The sequence below is a fragment of the Pristiophorus japonicus genome, chromosome 20 (assembly GCF_044704955.1).
Source record: "Pristiophorus japonicus isolate sPriJap1 chromosome 20, sPriJap1.hap1, whole genome shotgun sequence".
Classification (NCBI taxonomy): domain Eukaryota; kingdom Metazoa; phylum Chordata; class Chondrichthyes; family Pristiophoridae; genus Pristiophorus; species Pristiophorus japonicus.
In genome coordinates, this window is record NC_091996.1 from 77,912,227 (window position 1) to 77,929,796 (window position 17,570).

A 17,570-nucleotide genomic window follows, 5' to 3' on the forward strand; every position below is an offset into this window, starting at 1 on the left:
AAGGAAGACAAGTCCCCTGGTCCTGATGAAATGCATCCCAGGGTATTAAAAGAGATGGCGGAAGTTATAGCAGATGCATTCGTTATAATGTACCAAAATTCTCTGGACTCTGGGGAGGTACCAGCGGATTGGAAAGCAGCTAATGTAACACCTCTGTTTAAAAAAGGGGGCAGACAAAAGGCAGGTAACTATAGGCCGTTGATTTAACATCTGTCATGGGGAAAATGCTTGAAACTATCATTAAGGAAGAAATAGCGGGACATCTAGATAGGAATAGTGCAATCAAGCAGACGCAGCATGGATTCATGAAGGGGAAATCATGTTTAACTAATTTACTAGAATTCTTTGAGGATATAATGAGCATGGTGAATAGAGGTGTACCGATGGATGTGGTGTATTTAGATTTCCAAAAGGCATTCGATAAGGTGCCACACAAAAGGTTACTGCAGAAGATAGAGGTATGCGGAGTCAGAGGAAATGTATTAGCATGGATAGAGAATTGGCTGGCGAACAGAAAGCAGAGAGTCGGGATAAATGGGTCCTTTTTGGGTTGGAAATCGGTGGTTAGTGGTGTGCCACAGGGATTGGTGCTGGGACCACAACTGTTTACAATATACATAGATGACCTAGAAGAGGGGACAGAGTGTAGTGTAACAAAATTTGCAGATGACACAAAGATTAGTGGGAAAGTGGGTTGTGTAGAGGACACAGAGAGGCTGCAAAGAGATTTGGATAGGTTAAGCGAATGGGCGAAGGTTTGGCAGATGGAATACAATGTCGGAAAGTGTGAGGTCATCCACCTTGGGAAAAAAAACAGTAAAAGGGAATATTATTTGAATGGGGAGAAATTACAACATGCTGAGATGCAGAGGGACCTGGGGGTCCTTGTGCATGAAACTCTTTTGGAGGTTACCTGTAAAACATAAACATTAATCGGTGCCACCCGACCTGGATGACACACCAGATATTTACAAGGCCCATTTTTTTTCTTTTTTGTTTTTTTTTTGTTTTTCTTTTTTTTTGGGGTTTTTTTTTTGGGCACTAAAATCAATTTTTTTTTTCCTCCAGTGCCCCCTATAAAAGGGGAGGGGGACACTAAAAGCACCGGCAATTAAAACAAATTAAACTTTAAAACGTAAAATCAAATTAAAATTTGTTTGCCGGGCGTGATGATGCACTCCAGTCCCTCCGGTGCCCACCTCTCGCGGAAGGCCGCGAGCGTACCGGTGGACACCGCGTGCTCCATCTCCAAGGACACCCTGGACCGGATGTAAGAGCGGAAGAGAGGCAGGCAGTCAGGTTGAACGACCCCCTCGACCGCCCGCTGCCTGGACCGGCTGATGGTCCTTGTGCATGAATCCCAAAGAAGTTAGTTTGCAGGTGCAGCAGGTAATCAGGACGGCAAATGGAATATTGGCCTTCATTGCGAGAGGGATGGAGTACAAAAGCAGGGAGGTCCTGCTGCAACTGTATTGGGTATTGGTAAGGCCGCACCTGGAGTACTGCGTGCAGTTTTGGTCACCTTACTTAAGGAAGGATATACTGGCTTTGGAGGGGGTACAGAGACAATTCACTAGGCTGATTCCGGAGATGAGTGGGTTACCTTATGATGATAGATTGAGTAGACTGGGTCTTTACTCGTTGGAGTTCAGAAGGATGAGGGGTGATCTTATAGAAACATTTAAAATCGTGAAAGGGATAGACAAGATAAAGGCAGAGAGGTTGTTTCCACTGGTAGGGGAGACTAGAACTAGGGGGCACAGCCTCAAAATACGGGGGAGCCAATTTAAAACCGAGTTGAGAAAGAATTTCTTCTCCAAGAGGGTTGTGAATCTGTGGAATTCTCTGCCCAAGGAAGCAGTTGAGGCTAGCTCATTGAATATATTCAAGTCACAGATAGATAGATTTTTAACCAATAAGGGAATTAAGGGTTACGGGGAGAGAGCGGTAAGTGTAGCTGAGTCCACGGCCAGATCAGCCATGATCTTATTGAATGGCGGAGCAGGCTCGAGGGGCTAGATGGCCTACTCCTGTTCCTAATTCTTCTGTTCTTATGTTCTATTATGTAAGCTTCATAATCTCATCAATAGGGCACTAAATCACCAGCAAAATATTTGCTTGCATATATTGCACTTTGATTTGCTTCCTTGTTTTGAGAAATACTTGACAATGGGCCAGATTTTGCAGTCAACACTTGCACTTGCCCACACACTTTCTGTGGGGATTTGCACTGGAACTTGCTGTGATTAAAAAGCCATTTTGTGCAGCGTCCTCTCCAGGTGATCTGGAACCTGTGTGAATAGGGAAAGCAAGTTTCTCTGCAACAACCTTGCCTCTCCCTAAATTGTAAATCCCCTGTCCAACACACTCTCCCTCCTGGTCACACCTCATTGTTTAAAATCCAGATTCATCGCATTCTCGAATATTTCTCCATTTCACTCCTGAACTTGCTGCGTGATGCTGGTGTTCAGCCCCAGTCACTGTTTGCCCTCCAGTACCTTGCCAAATGGTAATTCTGAGCTTGTGGGTCTATACCTAAGATGCATGATGGGGGGGATTGGGATGGGGGGGTTCGGCCCCAGTTACTAATTTCTGCAATCAATCTCTGTACCTTTAACTAACAGCGACATGGAAAGAGGGAAAGTAATGATCTTTTCAGCACCTGGCTAGCTCAGAGGAAGAAAACAAACAAGGCCCCAATCCATCCAGAGGGAGAGGAGGAGAGCGGAACATTCAACAACCTTTAATACTGCTGCAGAGAGTTGGAGAGAGGGGGGAAATGATCAACAAACAAGGCCATGAATCTGAGTTGGGAAATACAATTCGAGAAACAGGGTTCAATATATAAACGAAACTACTTCAAATCAAATCAATTGTTACAATTAATATATTCATTTCATGTCAAGTGGGAAACAAGTGATGTCTGGGCTGTGCAGGAGTGCTTGCGCCCGATTACACAGCGTGTCTCCGCTCCAAATTAACTTCTTTCAGTGTTGCTGGAGCAAATAGCGATTATGGTGGATGTCCTTACCCAGAGGGCGACGCGTGGTTGAATAGGCCCTATCTCCAGCAGTGGGGGCGCAACGCGCAGGTACGGGAAGGGCTGCTATCCGGAGACCAGAGCATGCGCGGTGTGGTTCTCGGAGACTGAGCGGGGTGAGCGCGGCATCAGTCACACCGAGTGTGGGTCTCAGGCCCCGAGTCAGAGCGGCCGGGCCCGGGAAACCCCGCCCGCCCTGGAGCAGCGAGAGCCTCCCCCACACAAGGACAACACCTTGCATTGATACAGCAGGCCCAGCAATTGCGGGCCGCTGTGTTCCGGGGTGGGCGCTGGGTAATGCGGAAGTCACTCCCTGGCCTCCTCTGTTTGTTTGAACGGGAGTGGCGATGGAGGAGAAGGTGCTGAGTCTCACCCCCTGTACTTCTGGGCTCAACAATTGCCCATGTGGGACTTTCAATGGAGGTAGGTTCTGGGGGAGATTAGATTGTTAAACACACCCTGTCCATACAATGTAAAAGAGAATTGTTTTAGGAACAAATATTTCTGTAGAGGCTCAACAAGGTGAAGGCAGAGAGGATATTTCCATTCATAGGGGAAACTAAAACTAGGGGACATGGTCTTAGAATAAGGGGCCGCCCATTTAAAACTGAGATGAGGAGGAATTTCTTCTCTCTGAGGGTTGTAAATCTGTGGAATTCTCTGCCCCAGAAAGCTGTGGAGGCTGGGTCATTGAATATATTTAAGGCGGAGATAGAGAGATTTTTGAGTGATAAGGGAGTAAAGGGTTATGGGAGCGGGCAGGGAAGTGGAGCTGAATCAATGATCAGATCATCCATGAAATGGAATGGCGGAGCAGGCTCGAGGGGCCAAATGACCTACTCCTATTTCTTCAGTTCTAATCCATTTTACATATACAGATTTTTTATTTGTTCTGGGATGTGACCGTCGCTGGCAAGGCCAGCATTTATTGTCTGTCCCTAATTACACTTGAGAAGATGGTGGTGAGCTGCCTACTTGAACCGCTGCAGTCCGTGTGGTGAAAGTGCTCCCACAGTACTGTTAGGGAGGGAGTTCCAGGATTTTGACGATGAAGGAACGGCGATATATGACCAAGTCAGGATGGTGTGTAACTTGGAGGGGAAATTGCAGATGATGGTGTTCCCATGCGCCTGCTGCCCTTTTCCTTCTAGGTGGTAAAAGTCATGGGACAGGTTGGGTGGCAGGTTCCCTTCCGTAAGAACTTAAGAATTCGGAGCAGGAATCAGCCAAATGGCCCTTCGAGCCTGCTCCACCAGTCAATAAGACCATGGCTGATCTTCGACCTGAACTAGACTTTCCTGCCCGATCCCCATATCGCTGAGGAACATTAGTGGGATTTTAATGACAATCCAGCAGCTTTCATGGTTACTATTTTTCTAGACTCTGCCCCAGAAATTTCCCTGATTGATTTAGCTCAATTTTACAACCTGCCTTTGTGTTTTTGTGGGTTCTCTCACACACTCCCTTTTACCTGTTTTATATTTATTTTACAGGATATTAGAAAGGGAGGATTTATAGATGGGAAATTTAACACCAACATCACATCAAGATCTGACACAGTCAGTCTATTCATCGGGACCTGAAAACATCAAATAGAACATGGAAGCAAAAAGCAGTGTTGACAGCGGGGAGAAACCGTACACGTGTTCTGTGTGTGGACGAGGATTCAGCCGATCCTCTGGCCTGGCGAAACACAAACGCAGTCACACTGGGGAAAAACCATGGAAATGTAGGGAATGTGGGAAAGGATTCAATTTCCCATCTGAGCTGGAAACTCATCGATATTATCACACCGGGGAGAGGCCGTTCAGCTGCTCCATGTGTGGGAAGGGATTCACTCAGTCATGTGACCTGCTGATACACCAGCGAGTTCACACTGGGGAGAGGCCGTTCACCTGCTCCGAGTGTGGGAAGGGATTCGTTTCTTCATCCTGCCGACTGAGACACCAACTTGTTCACACAAAAATGAGACCTTTTAAATGTTCTGACTGTGAGAAGAGCTTTAAAAGCAAAAAGGCTCTACTGACACACCAGCAGGTTCACTCTGAGGAGAGGCCGTTCATCTGCTCCGTGTGTAGGAGGGGATTCACTTCTTCATCTCACCTACTGAAACACCAGAATATTCACACCAACATGGGGCCTTTTAAATGTTCTGTCTGTGAGAAGAGCTTTAAAAGCAAAAACCATCTGGTTACACATGAGCGAGTTCATACTGGGGAGAGGCCGTTCATCTGCTCCAAGTGTGGGAAGGGATTCAGTTGTTCATCCCAGTTGCTGAGACACCAGCTTGTTCACACCAACATGAGACCTTTTAAATGTTCTGACTGTGAGAATAGCTTTAAAAGTAAAAAGAATCTGCTGATACACCAGCGACTTCATTCTGCGGAGAGACCATTCACCTGCTCCGAGTGTGGGAAGGGATTCACAAATTCAACCAGCCTCCTGACACACCACCGGGTTCACACTGGGGAGAGACCGTTCACCTGCTCCGAGTGTGGGAAGGGATTCACAAATTCAACCAGCCTCCTGACACACCACCGGGTTCACACTGCGGAGAGGCCATTCATCTGCTCCGAGTGTGGGAAGGGATTCACAAATTCAACCAGCCTCCTGACACACCAGCGGGTTCACACTGGGGAGAGACCGTTCACCTGCTCCGAGTGTGGGAAGGGATTCACAAATTCAACCCACCTACTGAGACACCAACTGGTTCACACCAATGTGAGACCGTTTAAATGTTCTGACTGTGAGATGAGATTTAAAAGCAAAACGGTTTTGCTGAAACACCAGCAAGTTCATGCTGAGGAGAGGCCATTTACCTGCTCAGAGTGTGGGAAGGGATTCACTTGTTCATCTCACCTTCAGACACACCATCGACTTCACTCTGAGGAGAGGGCATTCACCTGCTCCGTGTGTGAGAAGAAATTTGCTTGTTCATCCAGCCTCACGGAACATCAACTTGTTCACACTGATAAGAGACCTTTTAAATGTTCGAATTGTGAGAAGAGCTTTAAAAGCAAAAGGGTTCTGCTGACACACCAGCGCACTCACACTGGGGAGTGGCCGTTCACCTGCTCCGTGTGTGGGAAGGGATTCATCAGTAACTCCCAACTTCTGAGACACCAGTGCACTCACACTGGGGAGAGGCCGTTCACCTGCTCCGTATGTGGGAAGGGATTCGCTCATCCGTACAACTTGCTGAGACACCAGCGAGTTCACAAGTGATTGCAGGGATTGGAATCTGCTGTTATTGCTGCTGTTAATCATATCTAGGACTGAACCATGTTCACTCTGATAGTTGGGTTCACTCCTGCTGTGGAAGCCCATCACTGACCCTGCTGGGGTTATAGGCTCAGGAAGTGGGGCCGTCAGGAGTGGGCTGTAAGAAAGCTGGGTTTCGGTATCCGGACAAATACCTGTATATGGCGAGGTACCGGAGGAATCCTTATTGGTTAAGATTTGGAATGCGCTGCGTGGAAAGGTGGTGGAGGCAGACTCAATCACAGATTTCAAAAAAGAATTGGATAAGTAACTGTAGGAAAAACATTTGCATGGTTCCGGGGATAGTGTTTTTGCAGAGGGCTGGCAAGGGCTCAACGGGCTGAATAGCCGCCTTCTGTGCTGTAAGCATTCTATGATTCTATACTAAAGAACCATCTGGGGTTTTACCGGCCAGCGTAGGTCTAGGGGTGAATGATGCCTGATTCCCTGAACTGTTTCACGTTGAACCCAGTTCAGACCAAAATGAATTCAGTTTATAGAAGAATAGAAAGAAATATCACCCCCAACTGAGGGAGACAAAAGCAGCCATTGGAGAAGCTAAGAGATCTTTGGAAAAGAAGATGGTGCTCAATTATGGTAATCATTGCAAAAGCTTTTCTAGCTACGTCAGGAGGCAGAAGACCATTAAAGGTGGTTTAGGGCAAGGGTGGGTCATTATTTGGGTTGGAGGGCCACTTAACAAGATTTGCTGAGCTGTTGAGGGCTGCCCACCAATGTTCCCCCTGAGGTGGGTGGTCACATGTTCACGCATCAATCGCGAGGTCCCACGCAGGGTGCTTACCAGCTCCCACCCCTGGAACAGACACCGTGCAGCAGATTTAAAGGGACCGCTCACCAGCTCCCGCCCCTGGAACAGACACTGCAGCAGATTTAAAGGGACCGCTCACCAGCTCCCGCCGCTGGTATCTTAAATACACAAAATGTGGCCTGCAATAGTAAAATCTTCCGTCATTAAATGAATGAAATGATCGATCGATTATCTGTTGTACTGAATGTCTACGTGGCTGTTTGGTAGAGTGGCTCGAGTATTTTGAAGCACAAGTAGCTCCTTGTGGACACTGTTTCTGCTTCACAAACCTGACGAACGTAATAAATAATTAACGGAGACTGGCACAGCTGCCAGTTCCAACAAATGGAGCAAAGAATGGTGGGATGTGGGTTTGTGCCCATTGTCCCTCACAGCAAGTCCGGAATCTCCACTGGACTATCGGGAAGGAGGAGGGGGTCAACAGAACATGAGCATGGCCCACAAGACAGTAAATGTGGAGGGTGAGACACCACGGGTCACAGTCAGAGATCTGGGAGCAAGTGGGCCACCTTTGCTGTCAGCTGAGAATGCATTGGTTGTGTGCAGGGACCTAAAGACTAAAAACACAGTAAAAGGCAAAAGTAAATTTCAAAGGGTTTGTTTAAAGTAAGAAAATACTATATTTGTAAAATAAATGCAGGCAATTCATGAGCTAAACTCTTATTTATTCAAACAATCATATTCCAATAAGTGATATTGCAGCTTGTTGATAATTAGAGATGTACTTTGTCTGTAAATAGTGCGTGAGGTATAAAAGCACATCGCTTCCCATTTGACCATTCGTGTTGCTGCGGAACTGCTCAGACTGTTTCCATTGTTACTTTTTTTCTTTTTGGCCATTTTTAGCAGTTGTCCTTCTATTTCTGCTCCTAATTCTCATATTCTATTTTCTTATGCTTAGCTCTTTCTATAGCATGCTGCTTCTGTGAATGTATGTGGAAGAATCATGAAAGGATTAATAAAATGGTTCTAGGAATCAATAAGAAAATAAGAAAAGACAGACTTAGTTTCCCGTGAGAAAGTAGTGGGCAAAGTAGCTTGTGTGACCATCACTGATAAACAAGGGTTTATGGCCTTGACTTGATAAGGAACACATCTGCTTCGCGTGATTAAGCTAAGCTATCCTAACACGTAGGAGGTTTTGGTGTCACAGCAATTCTGCTTGTTGCAATTCCGCTCGTAAAAGCATAAAGTGTTCTAAAGATAAACAGGCTATCAATTCATGAAGCCCTAGTAACACACTGTGATTGATGAAGCAGGCCATACCTCCTTCGGTTTGTAAGAATAAAAGGGATGCGTCTGTGAGGATAGACAGACCTTTTGTCTGCCTGCCCCGGAATCTGTAGACTCTGCTGGCGGTTTGGCAACAGGTCCGAAGCTGCTTCAATAAAGACATAAAGATTGAAGGTGTCTGACTCGATTATTGCCGAATGCAGCTGACCACCCGAACTAGGACTTAACAGTTGGTGTCAGAAGTGGGATCCCAAAAACTCTCGATTGGAAGTAGCTGAATCGTTGATATCCTACAGACGGGATGCGGCAGAGGAAATGGGCCCCAAAGTGAGTATATTTAGTTAAATTGCCACTTTGTTTTCCTCCTGGCGTAAGTTCTTGTCGTGGATCTTTCACCACTGTTCAATTAACTGTTGACGGGATCGCCCGTGGTCAGTTGTCAGATTACCCCAGGAAAAGATAGATTTGGAATTGTCCACGATGGTGGTCCGTTAAAGTTACGAAGGTGTAGGTTGATCTGGAAATTGTCTATCACAAGTAGTCCATCAAACGTTAAAACAGTAGGAATAGAGAGAAAAGGAATAGAGAGAAAAGGAATAGAGAGAAAAGGAAGTTGTGGGTGCCCACCATGGTGGTGGGTTAAAAGATAACTGATTTGAAATTGTCTCACTTAATGAGTCCGTCAAAACGTTGAATAAATAGGTTAAGATAAGTTATATCATTAGGTTCAGACATATGGCCATTAGGGGGTTCAAGCGATTTAGAAACAATTAAATGCGCCCAAGAATTAATTTGGAAAAGGGGAATCGGGAAAAAGAGTAAGAAATTTAAAGAAAGGAATGTGCACAGGAAAAGAGAAATAGAACAAACAAGGAATCTTTAACTGAACTACGTAGTTCAATGGCTGGTCTTGGCATGCAAGGGGCTGATGATGACGATGAATGGGATCATTGGAATATGACTCCAGGGGCTCCCCCGCCTTGTCCGACGGCACAACCCGATGTTAATGCCTTGGCTGACGCGGCTGTGGCAGTAAATGTGCCGGTGCCAAATTTACAGACGAACGGAGTTCTACCACCCCCTTACCCCGGTCCTAATGTCCCAACACCGGGCGCCACTGCTGCTGGAACACTCATTTATCCCAGTTTAGACAATGTGTCTAATATAGAACGACAGTGGCGGGGAACTAAGTCTGATGATGAGGTTTTCTGTCGATCCGTTGCAGAGGGGACTAGAAGCCAGGTTCAAAGACGGCGTCAACTTGAACAGGAAATAAGGAAATTACAATAGCTTGAAAGAAATCAACGACGTAGTGGTAAAGGGAAAAAGGGGAAATCAACCCCTACGGATGAGGATGATGTGATAGTGTCAGGGTCAGATACTGGGACAGATTCAGAGTCGGGATGGGTTGGTGATGTTGAAGGGGACAATGACGGGGAGACACCAAGACCCCTGAAGAAACGCGCGCCGAAACAGCTGCCCGTCAGAACTGTCCCTAACCCTCGCGTGTTGGCACCAGCAGCCCCTGTTGTGGATGGAGGCCCGGATGTGCCACCACCTGCTAAGATACAAGTGTGGTTACCTTGGAAACCTCATGAACTTATGTCCATATTAACCAGCGCCCCGAATAAAAATACCTGTCCTCAACGGTTCATTGAATTTTTGTCACGAACCATAGAGTCTATCAAGCAGACTCAAGGGACCTTTGTCTCTGCTACAACAGGTACTTACTGGTCCTGAATGGACTAGATTTAAGGAAGACTTAACACATCAAACTCACGATGCCTTAGAAGCAGCGAAGGAGATTTCATGCTGTCACCAGAGGCGACAGATGCCTTCCAACAGTTAAAGCTTTGCCTTACACAAGCACCAGCCTTGGGAAGACCCCTCTACGATCGCCCGTTCCAGTTATATTGTACTGTTCTCCAAGAATGCGCTACTTCGGTTCTGACTCAGAAGCATGGAGATAGACACCGACCAGTTTTTCCTCAAAATTAGACCCTGTCGCCCTTGGATATCCCTACTGTACACAGATTCTGGCTGCCATTTATGATAGCTTGCAATCCGCTGCTAATATGACACTGCAGCAAGAGATTGTGGTCTATAGCTCCCACACCGTAGTAGCCTTGCTCGGCCAACTTCAAACTCAGCACTTGACCTCAGCCCGACAGAACAGATATGAGATCTACCTCCTTAATCATCCACACCTCACCTTCAGACACTGTACCACGCTAAACCCAGCAACTTTCATTGAAAGTCCACCTCTTGTTATTGAGAAGCCGGATCATGACTGTCTGCACTCAGTCCTCGAGGACACGAGCCCTCGCTCCGACCTTTCAGATACCCCTCTGTTAAACCCTGATCTCGTTATGTTCACTGATGGCAGTTCCTCCATCAACAAAGAAGGAACGACTCTCGAGTCTGGAGCCTTCCAGGTCCCCCTTTCCGCTCAGCAAACAGAACTTTTTGCCCTCACCCGTGCGTGTATTTTAGGAGAGGATCTCCGAGTCAATATCTACACTGACTCCCGTTACGCCTTTGGGGTTGTCCACGACTTCGGCCAGCTCTGGAAAAACCGAGGATTCCTAACTTCAACCGGTACGCCAATCTCGAACCAAGTGCTTGTGTCTGACCTATTACTTGCTCTTCTGCTCCCTCGATAAATCGCTGTTATTAAATGTTCCGCTCATACTGCCGGTTCCTCTCCAATCGACATCGGAAACCGCCGTGCTGCCGAGGCGGCTAGGTGTGCTGCAAGGAGTCAGCAGATTGTTGTGCCCTGAATGATGAGGCAGACGTCCGGCTCTAAACCGAGCTTGTCGGCCCCTGAAAAGCCAATGCCAACCATCAAAGAGGTACTTCGCCTACAGGAGGACGCTCCTGCTGTACAAAAACAACTTTGGAACGATCTTGATTGTAAATATGACACTGCCTCCGGGTTGTGGATCACATCCGCTGGTCAAACGTGTATGTCCGATGAATTGGCCCTTTGGGTAATTGAATGTGTTCATTATGCCTGTGGAAGAAAATGATCTAAGCTCTTTTTAAGGAAAGGGTTAAGTTCACTTCTTGCTGAGTTAATTAAATTAGTGGAGCTAGAAAAGAAAACACCCAAACCTCTCAGATCTTGGAACAAAGAATGTTGTAAATACATGACTATCTAGTGTTTACATGAGTTTCCAGATACCTGCCTATCACAATACGGACAGGGAGAAACTATGCAAGGACAAGATAAAATTCTGCCTCCTGAAATGACCTTTGTATTTACAGGATGTATGATTAATGCTCATATGAGGTGTTTTAGATAAAGTTCTTGCTTTGATTGCATTTACAAGAATGTATGATTAATGTACTTGTGTGGTGTGTTTTAGATTCCTGTTTCAACTGTATAAAGATAGAGCGGGTTTTCTTGTAAAAGGCAGAGTATTTGCCTCGGTGCGGACTGAGCAAGCTCTCCGAGATATCTCGCTTGTAAATAAAATTCTCTCGAAGCACGACTCTGAAAGCCTCCCCCTGAGTAAATTTAAGCTAAAATTTCCTCGACAGTCAGGCAGGATCTCTTTTTTAAAAAAAAAAACGAGATCCAAAAGAACTAAATTTAACTTTTAAAGAGAAAAGAGGAATTTTAAGGACCTTCCTAGCTGAAAGGAGGAAGGTGCCTAGGCCGTCCTAGCTGAAAGGGGGACGAGCCGCCGAGAGGCATTTAAGGTAGCTACCGTAAAGAAGTTAAAGTAACAAAAAGGCAAAAGGAGACCCTGAGCTGAGCAGAAGAGAGAACACCGGTGAGCGCTTTGTAAATTACTGTATATTTTGTAGGATTGTCCGAACTCTCATTTCAGAAAAGATCGCGAGACGTTGCACCCGGAAGAATGGGAAACGGCTCTAGTCGAGCAGGGCGCTCGCGCCCAGCTCTTAGAAAAGGAAAGAAAGACGACCTCTTGACTGAAAGAATGAAAGTACATCCTAAGACCGAGAAAAGAATCCGTAAGGTAGTAAAGCAACGAGAGAAGGTAGGAGATCCCATTGTGCCGCCCGGCTCGCCGGCAGACACTGTAATTAAAGAAACAGGAGATGAAAGATACGCGGTAACGTTTAGCAGCGATTTGTACGGTTGGTCTGATGGGGATTGGCCATATGGAGGAAGTTTTAAGTTATCTTTGATTGAGGAATGGAGAAAAACAACCAAGGAAGGAGGTGGAGACCCCACTTGGGATAGGGACTATATGGAAAACTGTTTTTAAAAAATGGACAGAGGTTGCTAAAAGGCATCAACCCCCTAAAAATAAATCAGAAGAAAAAGAAAGAGGGGAGAGTGAAAAACCGCCCTCTTATAGTCCTCCGGGTTTTCCTATCCCCTCAGCACCAGCAGTAGGACTGTATCCCCGTATAGAACCCCCAAAACAAGATAGCTGGCAGGAACTTATAGAAATAATCGCTGCCCGTAGAAATCAAGCTCCGAGGGAACTAGCAGCCCCTCCGGCTCGGTCACCTAATGACGGGGCCGGTGGAGTAAACCCGGAAGCATCGGGGGCAGGGGAAGCTAGACCTATAGAGCACGGAGAAGTAAGTCGGGACCAGGGAGAAAGAAATCCCTATCCAACGGCCAGAGAACGAGAAGGAGAACAGGCACAGGCCGATTCTACTGTACAACTGCCTAGGGTAATGATAGGAACTACGGCAGTCTTAAAACCATGGTCCCCTGGAGAAGCCAGAGATATGATCTCGGCCGCCCCAAATCCGGTAAGGAAACCGGTAGCATTTCACAACTGGCTTGAGCAGACATGTGCAATTTACAATCCACTCCCAGGAGATGTTAAATTATTATTGCAAGCGGCCTATGGATCTTCCTGGCAGGAGGTAAAAGATATGTTCCCCATCCCAACAGGAGAAAATGGGGACTGGAGAGTTAATGATGACTTACTGGATGCCGGCAATGAGTCATTAACCCATTGGCTGAAACACCGAGGAAAGAACGCAATTCTGCAAGGGGCTAAAAAGCATGGGGATATAGGGGAAGTCACCCGCTGCTTGCAGAAAGCAGAAGAATCAATAATAGATTTTGCAGGCAGATGGAAAAATAGTTGGGATGAACGTGCAGGAATACCGATGGAGCAAAATGAACCTTTGGCAGTACAAACCTTGTTAAATTGTATGTTGCCGCAACACGCAAGAACATACAAAATAAAGGTTTTGGACTGGCAAGGAAAAAGTTGGAAAGAGACAATTACAGTACTGGCCAATATGGATAGGGAGGGACTATTCACCTATAAAGACAACAAGGCTAAAATAACAGGTCAATACTATCAACAAAAGGGAAGAGGACAAGCACAGAATAATAGAGGAGGGTTTGGGGGACGAGGACGAGGAAGAGGGAGAGAACAGTGGCCCCAACGAGACCGCTCCCAAGATGAGTGTAGAAATTGCGGAAGGAAAGGGCATTGGGCTCGAGATTGCAGATGCCCCCCGAAACAGGGTGGAGGGTTACAAGGGGATTTCCCCGAACCTCCACCTTCATTGGCCCCTCAGTTTTCATTCTCTAACCCCAACCCGCACCAATCAGCATAGGGATGCCCTGGAGGCTTAGTGGTACAAGCGGCAGCCCTCCGCTTATCAGCAGACATAGAAGAAAACCCTTTAGCAATAGTAAAAGTGGGAAACACTTGTGAAGTTCCTGGTGGATACCGGTGCTACTATGTCTTCTGTACCACCCTCTGTGGGATTACCTGTAAGCAACACCACCGTCTTAAGTTTGGGTGTGGCCGGTATCCCCATGAAATAATTTTTATCTGAACCTACCAAATTGATAGTTGAAGGACAACAAGTTAATAATGAGACTTTGATAGTCTCTAAAACAACACCTCTCCCTTTATTAGGAAGACAGACTTTGTGCAAACTAGGAGCCACAATTTATTGCACAAAGGAAGGGATGTTCATGGAGCTCCCTCTATTTAAAATCCATCAATTCTTTAAGGGGATTGAAGAAGAGAAAAGGGAAGATAACAAAGAAAAGGCTGCCCTCTATTGTTGGCAATTGAATGGCAACTTCTACTCCCCTTTAATACGTGAAGTTATACAAAATTTAAAAGCTAAAATCGATCCTAATACTGAAGAATTGATGTATATAATTTTGACAAGCTTTGAGGCAGTTCAGCTTCACTGTACAGCCTGGTACACTCGACAAAAAGCTGAAACTTACCAGTGTTTGGTACAATCCTTTTTTAAAAAAAGAAATAGTAGAAGCTACGCCCCGCATTTATTTTGGACCAGAAGGATTGGGGGTAGCCATGAATTTGACACCCTTACAGCAGCAGCAGTATAGAGAAGTGAACTCGACACTCCATCTGACATTGGCTGTAAAACCGCCAGCGAAACCTAAAGATATGGGTCCGATGATTGTAGGAATAGAAAAAGAAAAGCAGCAACAAGGCTATCAACCTTGGGCAGTAATAGGATTGCAGAATGTTCAGATAGAATTTATCACCCGCACCAGGGGGATTCTCCAGTGGAAAGGTAAAAGTTATGCCTCCACTTTTGGAAAAACAGCAACCCCCTGAACAACCAAGCCCTAAGCTGCCAATGGCATTGAATCAAGTATCTTCTGAACTTTGGGCAAAACATAAGAATCATGTTGGGCAAGTACATTCTGCAGTACCCCATCGGGTACAATTGATAAAGAACGCCGTGTTACCAAGCATTAGGCAGTACAGACTGCCTCCAAAGGCAGAAAATGGGATAGAGCCAGTCATTTCTGCATTGTTGGAACAAGGAGTTCTAGAAAAGGCACAGAGCCCATGTAACACTCCGATACTGCCCATACCAAAGGTTAATAGGCCGAATGAGTGGAGATTTGTGTAAGATCTGAGAGCTATTAATAAGATAGTAGTCCCTATCACCCCTGTGGTACCGGACACCAACATTATACTATCTGCTATACCACCAACAGCAACTGTCTTTACTGTAATAGACCTGTGTTCAGCCTTTTTCTCCATCCCATTAAATCAAGAGAGTCAGTATCTGTTTGCTTTCACCCACAAGAAACAGCAGTACACATGGACCAGGTTGCCCCAAGGATACACCGAAAGCCCCGCAGTATAAAGAGACCTCGAAGACTGTTCATTATCAGACCAGTCTGTGCTATTGCAGTATGCGGACGATTTGCTTGTGGCTTCCAGCCACGGATACAGGTGCATGCAAGATTCCCTGAAACTGTTACAGCACCTATGTGAAAGAGGGCACCGAGTGTCGTTACAAAAGTTACAATTTTGTCAGACTCAAGTCTAGTACCTGGGTTTTCACATATCTTAAAGGCAGAGGCAGCTAGGACCAGAAAGAATTCAGACAATTCAAAGTGCCACCATACCAAAGACAAAGAAGGATATCTTGTCATTTTTGGGGATGGTTGGGTACTGTCGACAATGGATCCCCGATTATCGAGAATGGGATGCGGTCCTAAGATCAGCTGCCCTAAATGATGCCCCACCCAAGGTGGAGTGGACCCCAGAGAGAGAGGAGGCATTTAAACAGTTAAAGAAAGCCATTACTAATGCTCCGGCGTTGGGACTTCCGAATAATGGTAAACCTTTTCAGATGTATGTGAATGAGAAAGAAGGATTTGCAACAGCAGTACTAACCCAAGAACATGGTGGGGGAAATAGACCAGTTGCTTATTATTCGGTTTTGCTGCCTCCAGTAGTAAGGGGAATGCCAGCATGTCTACGTGCTGTAGCTGCTACTGCGGTCATGGTGGAGAAGTCGGTACCTATTGTTTTGGACTATCCATGTACTGTCATTACAGCCCATGCTGTGTTATTACTTTTGAATTCAGCCGCCACACAACACTTTACAGCGTCTATAAGAACAGGTTATGAAGTATTACTGCTGTCACACCCTAACTATACCTTTCGACGCGCACCGGTAGTGAACCCAGCCACCTTCCTCCCTACTAAAGAAGTAGAGGATCCAGACCAGCATGATTGTCTGTTAACAATGGAAATAGCCACCTTACCAAGACCAGATTTGCTCACAGAGCCCATGGACAATCCTGATCTTATTCTCTATACGGATGGATCATCGTACAGACCGTCGGATGATTTGCTTTTGGCAGGCTATGCTATTGTAAACCCTCACGAAACTGTTGAAGCATTTGCCCTGCCTCCCGGAACCTCGGCTCAGGCTGCTGAATTGTTTGCCCTCACTAGAGCTTGTATAGTAGCTAAAGATCAAACTGCCAATATCTATACTGATTCTAGATATGCTTTCGGTGTGGTCCATGATTTTGGACAACTGTGGAAAAACAGAGGCTTTATCACCTCTGGTGGAAAGCATATTAAGCACTCTCAACTGGTGCTTAATCTATTAGATGCCATTCAGTTGCCAAGTAAGGTAGCCGTTATCAAATGTGCAGCTCACACAACCGGTGAGGATGAAGTATCAGTAGGAAATAGGAGGGCTGACGAGGCAGCCAAACAGGCCGCTTCGGCACAGGCAGACTGCCTTCAAGCAGTCTCAGTCTCCCCTCCACAGATGCTTGACATCCAACAACTTAAAACAGCCCAACAACAAGTTACTATACAAGAAAGAAGGACTTGGGAACACCAATGTTGTTTTCTCAAAAACGACATTTGGTATCACCCTGATGGGCGAACTGTTTGCCCGAGGTCTCTATTTTTGCCCCTGTCTCGCCAAGCACACGGTCAGGCTCACATGGGCAAAGGAGGGATGATACATGCTATTAATGCAGAGTGGTATGCACCAGGAATAACTAGTAATTGAGAAAGTTGCTAGAACATGCCAAATTTGTCAACAAAATAACAGAGGTAAAACACCTGCTGGATATGATCATCTACCCCAACCAAGTATGCCCTTTGAAAATTTGCAAATTGATTTTGTTCACATGCCTCCAGTATAAGGTCTCAAGTATCTATTAGTCATAGTAGATATGTTCACAAGGTGGGTAGAAGCGTACGCCACTAGGAGAGACGATGCCCGAACAGTAGTAAAAATTCTATTTAAAGAAATAGTACCAAGATATGGGAATCAACAGTGACAGGGGAACACACTTCACAGGAAAAATAGTGAAAAATCTTGCAGAAGCATTAGGATTCCAGTGGAAGTTACATGTACCATTTCAACCACAGTCCTCGGGAATTGTAGAGAGTAAATGGGATAATAAAATCTACCCTTACCAAGGTATGTCAGGAGACAGGA

The 17,570-nt window shown here is 45.9% G+C and overlaps 1 protein-coding gene and 1 long non-coding RNA gene across 2 annotated transcripts in view; one reads left to right on the forward strand and one right to left on the reverse strand.

The window, feature by feature from the left end:
* Positions 1-17,570, reverse strand: part of LOC139232625 (uncharacterized) — a 973,018-nt gene that overhangs the window by 723,998 nt on the left and 231,450 nt on the right. The window lies entirely within an intron of this gene.
* Positions 3,152-7,800, forward strand: LOC139232597 (zinc finger protein 271-like). Its single transcript, XM_070863025.1, has 2 exons — positions 3,152-3,463; positions 4,534-7,800. The coding sequence occupies exon 2, from the start codon at positions 4,640-4,642 to the stop codon at positions 6,263-6,265; it is 1,626 nt and encodes a 541-aa protein (XP_070719126.1). The 5' UTR covers positions 3,152-3,463; positions 4,534-4,639; the 3' UTR covers positions 6,266-7,800.

Excerpts from the sequence above, each read along its gene's own strand:
- LOC139232597 (XM_070863025.1), top strand. The coding sequence starts at position 4,640 with ATGGAAGCAAAAAGCAGTGTTGACAGCGGGGAGAAACCGTACACGTGT.